At 44.3% G+C, this 13,759-nt stretch overlaps 1 protein-coding gene across 1 annotated transcript in view; it reads left to right on the top strand.

Moving 5' to 3' along the window:
- Positions 1 to 2,566: 2,566 nt before the first annotated feature.
- The window catches only part of LOC106578815 (netrin receptor UNC5B-b), a 176,288-nt gene continuing 165,095 nt past the window's right edge, over positions 2,567 to 13,759 (top strand). Inside the window, 1 exon segment of the mRNA XM_082965522.1 lies at positions 2,567 to 3,456. Within this exon segment, the coding sequence (XP_082821648.1) occupies positions 3,366 to 3,456 (91 nt within the window). The 5' untranslated portion in view covers positions 2,567 to 3,365.

Below are 13,759 nucleotides of genomic sequence, written 5' to 3' on the forward strand. Positions count from 1 at the left end.
GGCATGGCAATGTTACCAGTTCCCCTCTGTTTAGCACTGTGTGTGCGTGTGTGCATGTGTGTGCGTGTGTGTCTGCTCTCTCTTAACAACAACCAACCAGTGGACCACTGACTGACAGACAGTCACAAAAGGACGCCATCATCACAAACCTTATTTGGCCCTGTGGTCTTGTGTTCACCTGTCCCCAGTCCCCTCCAGGGAGCTAGTCAGGACTGACAGCACAGTGACCACATCATAGACGTCATGTCATTTAAATTAATGAGCCTTGGGGGGATTATTGGCTCTCTACATCAGAGACAGAAACATGTATGAAATGGTGCTCTCTTGTGGCGGCAACGGTGAAGGAGTATTGAATGAACAGGAGTTTACTCTACGCAGGCAAGAGAAAAGGACATTTCTCCATGGCACACCCAGTTTGTTGCCTGGCTACCCAGACTCCTTGCTCCCCAGTTTGTAGTGTATGCCACAAAGTTAGTGTGCTTCTAAATATGGTTTAGGTCAACATAAAGATAAGACAGGGACTATTCTACATAAAGATAAAACAGGGAGTATTCTACATAAAGATAAGACAGGGGATAATCTACATAAAGATAAAACAGGGTATAATCTACATAAAGATAAGACAGGGGATAATCTACATAAAGATAAAACAGGGTATAATCTACATAAAGATAAGACAGGGGATAATCTACATAAAGATAAAACAGGGTAAAATCTACATAAAGATAAGACAGGGACTATTCTACATAAAGACAAGACAGGGACTATTCTACATAAAGATAAGACAGGGAGTAATCTACATAAAGATAAGACAGGGGGTATTCTACATAAAGATAAAACAGGGGGTATTCTACATAAAGATAAGACAGGGAGGATTCTACATAAAGATAAGACAGGCCGGACGGGGTATTCTACATAAAGATAAGATGGGGTAATCTACATAAAGATAAGATAGGGGGTATTCTATATAAATATAAGACAGGGAGTATTCTACATAAAGATAAGACAGGGGGTATTCTACATAAAGATAAGACAGGGAGTATTCTACATAAAGATAAAACAGGGATAATCTACATAAAGATAAGACAGGGGGTATTCTACATAAAGATAAGACAGGGAGTATTCTACATAAAGATAAGATGGGGTATTCTACATAAAGATAAGACAGGGGGTATTCTACATAAAGATAAAATGGGGTAATCTACATAAAGATAAGATAGGGTGTATTCTATATAAATATAAGACATGGAGTATTCTACATAAAGATAAGACAGGGGGTATTCTACATAAAGATAAGACAGGGAGTATTCTACATAAAGATAAGACAGGGGGTATTCTACATAAAGATAAGACAGGGGGTATTCTACATAAAGATAAGACAGGGGGTATTCTACATAAAGATAAGACAGGGACTATTCTACATAAAGATAAGACAGGGGGGTATTATACATAATGATAAGACAGGGACTATTCTACATAAAGATAAGACAGGGACTATTCTACATAAAGATAAGACAGGGAGTATTCTACATAAAGATAAGACACGGGGTATTCTACATAAAGATAAGACAGGGGGTATTCTACATAAAGATAAGACAGGGACTATTCTACATAAAGATAAGACAGGGACTATTCTATATAAAGATAAGACAGGGGGTATTCTACATAAAGATAAGATGGGGTAATCTACATAAAGATAAGATAGGGGGTATTCTATATAAATATAAGACAGGGAGTATTCTACATAAAGATAAGACAGGGGGTATTCTACATAAAGATAAGACAGGGAGTATTCTACATAAAGATAAAACAGGGATAATCTACATAAAGATAAGACAGGGAGTATTCTACATAAAGATAAGACGGGGTATTCTACATAAAGATAAGACGGGGGTATTCTACATAAAGATAAAATGGGGTAATCTACATAAAGATAAGATAGGGTGTATTCTATATAAATATAAGACATGGAGTATTCTACATAAAGATAAGACAGGGGGTATTCTACATAAAGATAAGACAGGGAGTATTCTACATAAAGATAAGACAGGGGGTATTCTACATAAAGATAAGACAGGGACTATTCTACATAAAGATAAGACAGGGGGGTATTATACATAATGATAAGACAGGGACTATTCTACATAAAGATAAGACAGGGACTATTCTACATAAAGATAAGACAGGGAGTATTCTACATAAAGATAAGACACGGGGTATTCTACATAAAGATAAGACAGGGGGTATTCTACATAAAGATAAGACAGGGGGTATTCTACATAAAGATAAAATGGGGTATTCTACATGAATATAAACAGGGAGTATTCTACATTAATATAAAACAGGGGGTATTCTACATGAATATAAAACAGGGGTATATTCTACATGAATATAAAACAAGGGGTATATTCTACATGAATATAAAACAGGGGTATATTCTACATAGGCGCCTTACCTTCACACAAAATCAGTTCGTCTACTGCTAAGGGCTAGGCTAATATACTCAATGACTCACTGAATCCATGAGTCTGTCGTGTGCGATTCCATGTTTTCCAGCTCTCCTCCTCTCCTTCTCTCTGCCTCCTTCTCTCCTCCTCTCGCTCCAACTCTCTTTACTCTTTCTCCTCACTTCTTTATTATCCACAAGTCTTGGAGGGTGATGTTCAATGATTGGCAAGTTGGGGAATCGGAGATTGGAGGCTTGCATTTCTAATCGGCGTTCATGTTTAGCCTACACCTTGCACACCCACTGAGCCGAGAGGAGCTCCAGGGTTGATGACCGTTGGCAGTAGCAGCGGACCGAGACGACCGAAACAAAGTCGATACTTTTTTTTTATACGGATTTAACGGGGAAATTGGCTAGTGCTCAAGTAGGGTCTAGAGGAGAGCGCATCGGTCAAGCATTTTTCGTTTTCGTACGTGATTTCTTTATTATTACTTCGCGTCAGATGTTAAAATATTTGGAGCTCTGGCTGATATACGAAACTTTCTTCTGACTTGTCCTGTCAGCGCTTCTTCTCTGGTTCGCCTTTTACCCGGACTCGACGGGAGTTGGAAGTGATAATATCTGGAATACTGTTCCATCAAATTGTTAATGTTGTTAATCCGGAGTTATTGGTGTTTTTCGGGGTCTTCTCTGCGATTTACTGTATTGGAGGAACTCATAGCAAGAAATAACATTTTAAATTTATTTTATTCCAAGGGAGAAAGGATTTTATTTGTTTATTCCATGTTGGTTTATTTATTCCAGTAATCTAAACTACGTGTAGCCTATATTTTAAGGGACACATTGAAGAGAGTGGAGGGGCGACAACCACGGCATCGAGAGCACCTGGGACGTATCGCCGTGGCGTAGCCCGGTAAAGATGCTCTCTGTTCGGATGCAGCGTGACCAAGGACTCGGTCCTCTACTGGTTCTCCTTGTTCTCACCAGTGGATATCTCGTCTCCGATGCCGGTAAGGAAAGCTTTATAACTTTACCTTTATAACGCGGGCTATGTGGGGCTTTTACTGGACTGTGTTGGGAAGGGAAAATGACTGTCAATCATAAAAACAATGCATTGTATTCCTATGGCCCGTAGGCTGTATGAAATGCGCAGCATAGATTGTTTCGACACTTTATACACAAGATTGCCTTGTTACCTGTGCCCTGCCCTGTCCTGATAGCGAGAGCCCGCTCGCCGTGAGCACAATCCCATAGCAATCGAACATTTAACTATGTGTATTTTCTTCGCTATGTAGCAATATACGATCTATAATATTGTCATAACACAGTGGACAATGAATTCCACATATTGTATAAACAAATATGATTAAATCCTTGTGGGATTATTACGGAATAAAATGTGTTGTGGACCTTACATATTGTAGTTACCCCTAAAATTCTAGTTGACACTACAAAACATTATTTTAGAAATAAGATAATATTTTCGATTATCTGCATAAGAGGAACAACTTCGTTTGAACAGCTCTTGGAATGTGATAAAACTAAGCAAATGTCTGGTCAAATAGAAAGAGACGAAAGGCCTTTTGGAACAGTCACATTGACGTTTACAAGATTCCATCATACAATGACGTTTGCTTAGGCATTGTTTTTCATCATTTTATTTCCGCTTTAGTCTTTCTTGTGTCTCCTGAATTTTGAACAGGCATGGTTTCGACGGCGGACATAGATAGTGTGCCCATCCCCTCCTCTCTACTCATAACTGAGACATGATGAATCAGACAAGAGAGAGAGAGAGAGAGAGAGAGAGAGAGAGAGAGAGAGAGTTTAATTTTTTTTTTTTTTTTGTCTTCTCACTTTTGTTTATTGTTTATTTCACTTGCTTTGGCAATGTAAACACTTGTTTCCCATGCCAATAAAGCCCCTTTGAATTGAATTGAGAGAGAGTTGTGTTTTTCAGCAGCATGAGCCTCCCAGTGTGAAGGGAGTAATTAAGCTTTAGCTCGATGCCTTCTTGGCCTCCCTCCCTCCCTCCCTCCCTCTATCTCTCTCCCTCCCTTCCTCTCTCTCCCTACCTCCCTCCCTCCCTCTCTCTCTCTCTCTCTTATACTCCAAAAGAGAAGAAGAAAAAGAACCAGCCTAACTTGTAACATTTAAAAAATAAAAGACAGACAGCATAGTAGTTCTGACACACACACACACACACACACACACACTACACTGCCAGCCCGAGGGAAAGCGCTGGCCCATGCACTCCTCTCCTGAGTTCTACATTTTATATTTGGTCTGGTCTGTGTTTGTAGACCATCTTTGGGATATGAACTTACTTGTTTTGTTTATGTTGGCGTGCATACCTTTTCCTCTTGACAAAGTTTTTTTTAAATTAGGCTTAGGTCCATAGGAGCTTTTTTTTTAGAGATGTTTAGATATATTTGGAGATATACAGAGATATGTTGTATTGGTTTGGCTTGACAATTACTCTTGTTTTGTCACCAAAAGGAAGGTGACCAAAACATGTGGTAGTTTAGTCTACTGAGCTGTATTGACGGCTAGTATCGTGAGTTGATTGAAGGACGAGGACCAGACTAGAGGCAGACGAGACACTGTTATCTTGTGAATTGGCTTCGGCCTGTTTTGACCAGCATCAAAGGCTCCTGTTTTGACCAGCATCAAAGTCTCCATCCTGTTTTGACCAGCATCAAAGGCTCCTGTTTTGACCAGCATCAAAGTCCTTATCCTGTTTTGACCAGCATCAAAGTCTCCATCCTGTTTTGACCAGCATCAAAGTCTCCATCCTGTTTTGAGCAGCATCAAAGTCTTCATCCTGTTTTGACCAGTATCAAAGTCTCCATCCTGTTTTGACTAGCATCAAAGGCTCCTGTTTTGACCAGCATCAAAGTCTCCATCCTGTTTTGACCAGCATCAAAGTCTCCATCCTGTTTTGACCAGCATCAAAGGCTCCATCTCTTAGGAGCGTAGCAGCAAGGCTGTTTAGGGAGGAAGATGGCTACTTAGGAGTGTACTGTATTTTGCCTTTTCATTACTGTAACTCAGGCATAATAAAGTTATGTTGTGTGTAGTTTGATGAACTAAAACGTGATGTGTATTGCAACTTAGCAGGCTAATGATAAACCGTTCCTATCAGAGCCATGTGGGTTCTGTGGAACCACCTGTAGCCTCATTGAAACTAGGTTATTACTGGAATGACAGGTCTATCTGACTATGTAGCAGTAAACCCTGCTGTGAAGTTCCACCTTGCTTTTCCTTTATGCCTACATCTCTCTTTCTCTCTCTCTCGCTCTCTCTCTCTCGCTCTCTCTCTCTCTCTCTCTCTCTTTCTCTCTCGCTCTCTCTCTCTCTCTCTCTTTCTCTCTCTCTTTCTCTCTCGCTCTCTCTCTCGCTCTCTCTCTCTTCTCTCTCTCTCTCGCTCTCTCTCTCTCTCTCTCTCTCTCTCTCTCTCTCTCTCTCGCTCTCTCTCTCGCTCTCTCTCTCTTTCTCTCTCTCTCTCTCGCTCTCTCTCGCTCTCTCTCTCTTGCTCTCTCTCTCTCTCTCTCTCGCTCTCTCTCTTTCTCTCCTTTTTTCTCTCTCGCTCTCTCTCTCGCTCGCTCTCTCTCTCTCTTTCTCTCTCGCTCTCTCTCTCTCTCTCTCTCTTTCTCTCTCTCTCTCTTTCTCTCTCTCTTTCTCTCTCGCTCTCTCTCTCGCTCTCTCTCTCTCTTTCTCTCTCTCTCTCGCTCTCTCTCTCGCTCTCTCTCTTCTCTCTCTCTCTCTCTCTCTCTCTCTCGCTCTCTCTCTTTCTCTCCTTTTTTCTCTCTCGCTCTCTCTCTCGCTCGCTCTCTCTCTCTCTTTCTCTCTCGCTCTCTCTCTCTGTCCCTGCTAATCAGATTGACACAGAAGGCAGGCAGAATTCTGAAGGTTTAGTCAGTGGATTATGTTTGCTGTTCCAAAAGAACAGAGAGAGTGCACACTGCCTTGGCTCGGCTGGACTATATCAAATCACCAGTTGCAGAATACATGGGTGCTGGGAAACACACCTTAACTCTAATGATGATGCACCCCACTTTACCAATATACACTAAACAAAAATATAAACTCAACATGTAAAAAGTGTTGGTCCCATGTTTGATGAGCTGAAATAAAAGATCCCAGAAATGTTCCAAATGCACAAAAAAGCTTATTTCTCTCAAATTGTGTGACTACATGTCTTTACATCCCTGTTAGTGAGCATTTCTCCTTTGCCAAGATAATCCACCCACCTGACAGGTGTGGCATATCAAGAAGCTGATTAAACAGCATGATCATTACACAGGTGCAACTTGTGCTGGGCACACTAAAAGGCCACTTTAAAATGTGCAGTTTTGTCTCACAGGATAATGCCACAGATGTCTTACATTTTGAGGGAGCTTGCAATTGACATGCTGACTCACGGAATGTCCACCAGAGCTGTTGCCAGAGAATTGAATGTTCATTTCTCTACTATAAGCCGCCTCCAACATGGTTTTAGAGAATTTTCAGTACATTAAACCGGCCTCAGAACCTCAGACCATGTGTATTGCGTCATGTTGGCGAGCGGTTTGCTATTGTCAACGTTGTGAACAGAGTGCCCCATGGTGGTGGTGGGGTTATGTTATGGGCAGGAATACGCTACGGACAACGAACACAATTGGATTTTATCGATGGCAATTTGAATGCACAGAGATACCGTGGTGAGATCCTGAGGTCCATTGTCGTGCCATTCATACGCGGCCATCACCTCATGTTTCAGCATGATAATGCATGGCCCAATGTCGCAAGAAGCTGTACACAATTCCTGGAAGCTTAAAGTGCTCCAGTTCCTCCATGACCTTCATACTCACCAGATATGTCACCCGTTGAGCATGTTTGGGATGCTCTGGATCGACGTGTACGACAGCATGTTCCAGTTCCCACCAATATCCAGCAACGTCGCCCAGCCATTGAAAAGGAGTGGGACAACATTCCACAGGCCACAATCAACAGCCTGATCAACTCTATGTGAAGGAAATGTGTCGTGCTGCATGAGGCAAATGGTGGTCACACCAGATACTGACTGGTTTTCTGATCAACGTCCCTACCTTTTTTTTTAAGGTATCTGTGACCATCAGATGTATATCTATATTCCCAGTCATGTGAAATCCATAGATTAGGACCTCATTTATTTATGTCAATTGACTGATTTCCTTTATATGAACTGTAACTCAGTAAAATCAGTGAAATTGTTGCATGTTGCGTTTATATTTTTGTTCAGTGTATTTTTGTTCAGCCATTAAATCTCCTATATGTCCAGGTCATGCTAGGCTGGTTCTTGAAATAATACTAAGCCTTGACCCTACCCCACCCGCAAACTGTGTGTGTGTGTGTGTGTGTGTGTGTGTGTGTGTGTGTGTGTGTGTGTGTGTGTGTGTGTGTGTGTGTCAGGGTGTTTTCCCTGGACAGACAGAGAGACATACAGAACAGAAAAGCTGCTTATGGATATTACAAATAGGGAACTGCTAAAATATAAAAAAAATATATATATAAAAAAAATATTGCTCAGCTTCAGAAATCCTTGCATGAGAAATGAGAAATATTCAAATAAATAGTGGATGGATTTGTACTGAAGTCCAGGCGAGGGGGCAGGGAGTAGAGCTGCAAGGATGAGAGGAGAGGAGAGGAGAGGAGAGGAGAGGAGAGGAGAGGAGAGGAGAGGAGAGGAGAGGAGAGGAGAGGAGAGGAAGACAAGAGAGGAGAGGAGAGGAGGAAGAGGGGAGGAGAGGGGAGGAGGGAGGAAGAGGGGAGGAGAGGGGAGGAGGAGAGGATGAAGAAAGGAAAGCAGACAACGGGTCAGTGTCTCAGGACAAAGTTTATTGTCTGAAAAGAAAGAATAGTGACAGGCTGAGGAGGTACAGTATATTATATAGTATATTTAGGGGCTCGGTAAAGCATGATGACAGATAGAAGATAAATGCTATCTCTTTATGTCTTGGCTGGCAATTTTTCAATTTTCTCCATCCTGTCTATCTTTCTCTCCCTCTCCCTCTGTCTCTGTCTCTCCATCCCCCTCTGTCTCTGTCTCTCCCTCTGTCTCTGTCTCTCCCTCTCTGTCTCTCCCTCTGTCTCTCCCTCTGTCTCTGTCTCTCCCTCTGTCTCTGTCTCTCCCTCTGTCTCTGTCTCTCCCTCTGTCTCTGTCTCTCCCTCTGTCTCTGTCTCTCCCTCTCTGTCTCTCCCTCTGTCTCTCCCTCTCTGTCTCTGTCTCTCCCTCTGTCTCTGTCTCTCCCTCTCTGTCTCTGTCTCTCCCTCTGTCTCTGTCTCTCCCTCTCTGTCTCTCCATCCCCCTCTGTCTCTGTCTCTCCCTCTGTCTCTCCCTCTGTCTCTGTCTCCCCCTCTGTCTCTGTCTCTCCATCCCCCTCTGTCTCTGTCTCTCCCTCTGTCTCTGTCTCTCTGTCTCTCCCGCTCCCTCTGTCTCTCTGTCTCTCCCGCTCCCTCTGTCTCTGTCTCTCCCTCTGTCTCTCCCGCTCCCTCTGTCTCTGTCTCTCTGTCTCTCCCGCTCCCTCTGTCTCTGTCTCTCCCTCTGTCTCTCCCTCTGTCTCTCTGTCTCTCCCGCTCCCTCTGTCTCTCCCTCTCTCTCTGTCTCTCTCTCTGTCTCTCTGTCTCTCCCTCTGCCTCTCCCTCTACCTCTGTCTCTCCCTCTACCTCTCCCTCTCCCTCTACCTCTGCCTCTGTCTCTCCCTCTCCATCTCCCTCTGTCTCTACCTCTACCTCTCCCTCTGTCTCTACCTCTCCCTCTGTCTCTCCCTCTGTCTCTGTCTCTCCCTCTGCCTCTCCCTCTCCCTCTGTCTCTCCCTCTGTCTCTGTCTCTCCCTCTACCTCTCCCTTTGTCTCTGTCTCCCCCTCTACCTCTCCCTCTGTCTCTCCCTCTACCTCTCCCTTTGTCTCTGTCTCCCCCTCTACCTCTCCCTCTGTCTCTCCCTCTCCCTCTGTCTCTCCCTCTACCTCTCCCTCTGTCTCTCCCTCTACCTCTCCCTCTGTCTCTCCCTCTACCTCTCCCTCTGTCTCTCCCTCTGTCTCTCCCTCTACCTCTCCCTCTGTCTCTCCCTCTACCTCTCCCTCTGTCTCTCCCTCTGTCTCTCCCTCTACCTCTGTCTCTACCTCTACCTCTGTCTCTCCCTCTACCTCTCCCTCTGTCTCTCCCTCTACCTCTACCTCTCCCTCTGTCTCTGTCTCTCCCTCTACCTCTCCCTCTGTCTCTCCCTCTACCTCTCCCTCTGTCTCTGTCTCTCCCTCTACCTCTCCCTCTGTCTCTCCCTCTACCTCTCCCTCTGTCTCTCCCTCTACCTCTCCCTCTGTCTCTCCCTCTCCCTCTGTCTCTCCCTCTGTCTCTCCCTCTACCTCTCCCTCTGTCTCTCCCTCTGTCTCTCCCTCTGCCTCTCCCTCTGTCTCTCCCTCTACCTCTGTCTCTCCCTCTCCCTCTGTCTCTCCCTCTCCCTCTGTCTCTCCCTCTGTCTCTGTGTATTGTGGATGTGATGAGCTCATGTTTCCATTATGGGGTGTACCTCTCTCTCTCTGTGTTGACATAGACATTAATTACCTATTACACTGTGTGTGTGTGTGTGTGTGTGTGTGTGTGTGTGTGTGTGTGTGTGTGTGTGTGTGTGTGTGTGAGAGAGAGAGAGGGGGGGTAGAGTTTAAGATTAGAGAGCGTAACTTGTCAGACACTCCCAGGGAGAATAATAGCTGAATAGTGACACTCGTGCAGGTCACACACACAAACACACACACACACACACACACACAAACTCATGCAGGATATCACAGCCAGTGTCATTGTGTTGATGAACACACTCTCCAGGAGAGAACAGTCAGACTCTCTTCAGACCAGGAGAGAACAGTCAGATTGCAGTAGATAGAAAAGTATAAATAGAATTGAGTTGGAGTCTATAGATTCTTAAGACTGATGGCTATAGATACAGAATGTTAATCTGGTGGTGGGTTGTTTACCTCCTCATCAACATGTAGACAGACAGGTTCATCATATTGACTCTGGGTCAGTACAGGTTCATCATATTGACTCTGGGTCAGTACAGGTTCATCATATTGACTCTGGGCCAGTACAGGTTCATCATATTGACTCTGGGCCAGTACAGGTTCATCATATTGACTCTGGGTCAGTACAGGTTCATCATATTGACTCTGGGTCAGTACAGGTTCATCATATTGACTCTGGGTCAGTACAGGTTCATCATATTGACTCTGGGTCAGTACAGGTTCATCATATTGACTCTGGGCCAGTACAGGTTCATCATATTGACTCTGGGCCAGTACAGGTTCATCATATTGACTCTGGGTCAGTACAGGTTCATCATATTGACTCTGGGCCAGTACAGGTTCATCATATTGACTCTGGGTCAGTACAGGTTCATCATATTGACTCTGGGCCAGTACAGGTTCATCATATTGACTCTGGGTCAGTACAGGTTCATCATATTGACTCTGGGCCAGTACAGGTTCATCATATTGACTCTGGGTCAGTACAGGTTCATCATATTGACTCTGGGTCAGTACAGGTTCATCATATTGACTCTGGGCCAGTACAGGTTCATCATATTGACTCTGGGTCAGTACAGGTTCATCATATTGACTCTGGGCCAGTACAGGTTCATCATATTGACTCTGGGTCAGTACAGGTTCATCATATTGACTCTGGGTCAGTACAGGTTCATCATATTGACTCTGGGTCAGTACAGGTTCATCATATTGACTCTGGGCCAGTACAGGTTCATCATATTGACTCTGGGCCAGTACAGGTTCATCATATTGACTCTGGGTCAGTACAGGTTCATCATATTGACTCTGGGTCAGTACAGGTTCATCATATTGACTCTGGGTCAGTACAGGTTCATCATATTGACTCTGGGTCAGTACAGGTTCATCATATTGACTCTGGGCTCAGTACAGGTTCATCATATTGACTCTGGGTCAGTACAGGTTCATCATATTGACTCTGGGCCAGTACAGGTTCATCATATTGACTCTGGGCCAGTACAGGTTCATCATATTGACTCTGGGCCAGTACAGGTTCATCATATTGACTCTGGGCCAGTACAGGTTCATCATATTGACTCTGGGTCAGTACAGGTTCATCATATTGACTCTGGGCCAGTACAGGTTCATCATATTGACTCTGGGCTCAGTACAGGTTCATCATATTGACTCTGGGCCAGTACAGGTTCATCATATTGACTCTGGGTCAGTACAGGTTCATCATATTGACTCTGGGTCAGTACAGGTTCATCATATTGACTCTGGGTCAGTACAGGTTCATCATATTGACTCTGGGTCAGTACAGGTTCATCATATTGACTCTGGGTCAGTACAGGTTCATCATATTGACTCTGGGCCAGTACAGGTTCATCATATTGACTCTGGGTCAGTACAGGTTCATCATATTGACTCTGGGTCAGTACAGGTTCATCATATTGACTCTGGGTCAGTACAGGTTCATCATATTGACTCTGGGTCAGTACAGGTTCATCATATTGACTCTGGGTCAGTACAGGTTCATCATATTGACTCTGGGTCAGTACAGGTTCATCACATTGACTCTGGGTCAGTACTGGTTGTCGTACTGACTCTGGGTCAGTACAGGTTCATCATATTGACTCTGGGTCAGTACAGGTTCGTCGTACTGACTCTGGGCCAGTACAGGTTCATCATATTGACTCTGGGTCAGTACAGGTTCATCATATTGACTCTGGGTCAGTACAGGTTCATCATATTGACTGTGGGTCAGTACAGGTTCATCATATTGACTCTGGGCCAGTACAGGTTCATCATATTGACTCTGGGTCAGTACAGGTTCATCATATTGACTCTGGGCCAGTACAGGTTCATCATATTGACTCTGGGTCAGTACAGGTTCATCATATTGACTCTGGGTCAGTACAGGTTCATCATATTGACTCTGGGTCAGTACAGGTTCATCATATTGACTCTGGGTCAGTACAGGTTCATCATATTGACTCTGGATCAGTACAGGTTCATCATATTGACTCTGGGCCAGTACAGGTTCATCATATTGACTCTGGGCCAGTACAGGTTCATCATATTGACTCTGGGTCAGTACAGGTTCATCATATTGACTCTGGGTCAGTACAGGTTCATCATATTGACTCTGGGTCAGTACAGGTTCATCATATTGACTCTGGGTCAGTACAGGTTCATCATATTGACTCTGGGTCAGTACAGGTTCATCATATTGACTCTGGGCCAGTACAGGTTCATCATATTGACTCTGGGCCAGTACAGGTTCATCATGACCGGGTCGTCGGCACTGCCTGGGTCAGTACAGGTTCATCATATTGACTCTGGGTCAGTACAGGTTCATCATATTGACTCTGGGTCAGTACAGGTTCATCATATTGACTCTGGGTCAGTACAGGTTCATCATATTGACTCTGGGCCGTCAGGTCACCGACCGGGCCGTCGGTCATCATATTGACTCTGGGTCAGTACAGGTTCATCATATTGACTCTGGGTCAGTACAGGTTCATCATATTGACTCTGGGCCAGTACAGGTTCATCATATTGACTCTGGGTCAGTACAGGTTCATCATATTGACTCTGGGCCAGTACAGGTTCATCATATTGACTCTGGGTCAGTACAGGTTCATCATATTGACTCTGGGCCAGTACAGGTTCATCATATTGACTCTGGGTCAGTACAGGTTCATCATATTGACTCTGGGTCAGTACAGGTTCATCATATTGACTCTGGGCCAGTACAGGTTCATCATATTGACTCTGGGCCAGTACAGGTTCATCATATTGACTCTGGGTCAGTACAGGTTCATCATATTGACCGGGTCGTCGGCCGCCGGGCAGTACAGGTCTCCGACCGGGTCAGTACGGGCGTCTGACTCTGGGTCAGTACAGGTTCATCATATTGACTCTGGGTCAGTACAGGTTCGTCGTACTGACTCTTGGCCAGTACAGGTTCATCATATTGACTCTGGGTCAGTACAGGTTCATCTGACTCTGGGTCAGTACAGGTTCATCATATTGACTCTGGGTCAGTACAGGTTCATCATATTGACTCTGGGCCAGTACAGGTTCATCATATTGACTCTGGGTCAGTACAGGTTCATCATATTGACTCTGGGTCAGTACAGGTTCATCATATTGACTCTGGGCCAGTACAGGTTCATCATATTGACTCTGGGCCAGTACAGGTTCATCATATTGACTCTGGGTCAGTACAGGTTCATCATATTGACTCTGGGTCAGTACAGGTTCATTATATTGACTCTGGGTCAGTACAGGTTC

The sequence above is a fragment of the Salmo salar genome, chromosome 19 (genome assembly GCF_965601325.2).
Source record: "Salmo salar chromosome 19, fSalSal1, whole genome shotgun sequence".
In the NCBI taxonomy this organism is placed as follows: domain Eukaryota; kingdom Metazoa; phylum Chordata; class Actinopteri; order Salmoniformes; family Salmonidae; genus Salmo; species Salmo salar.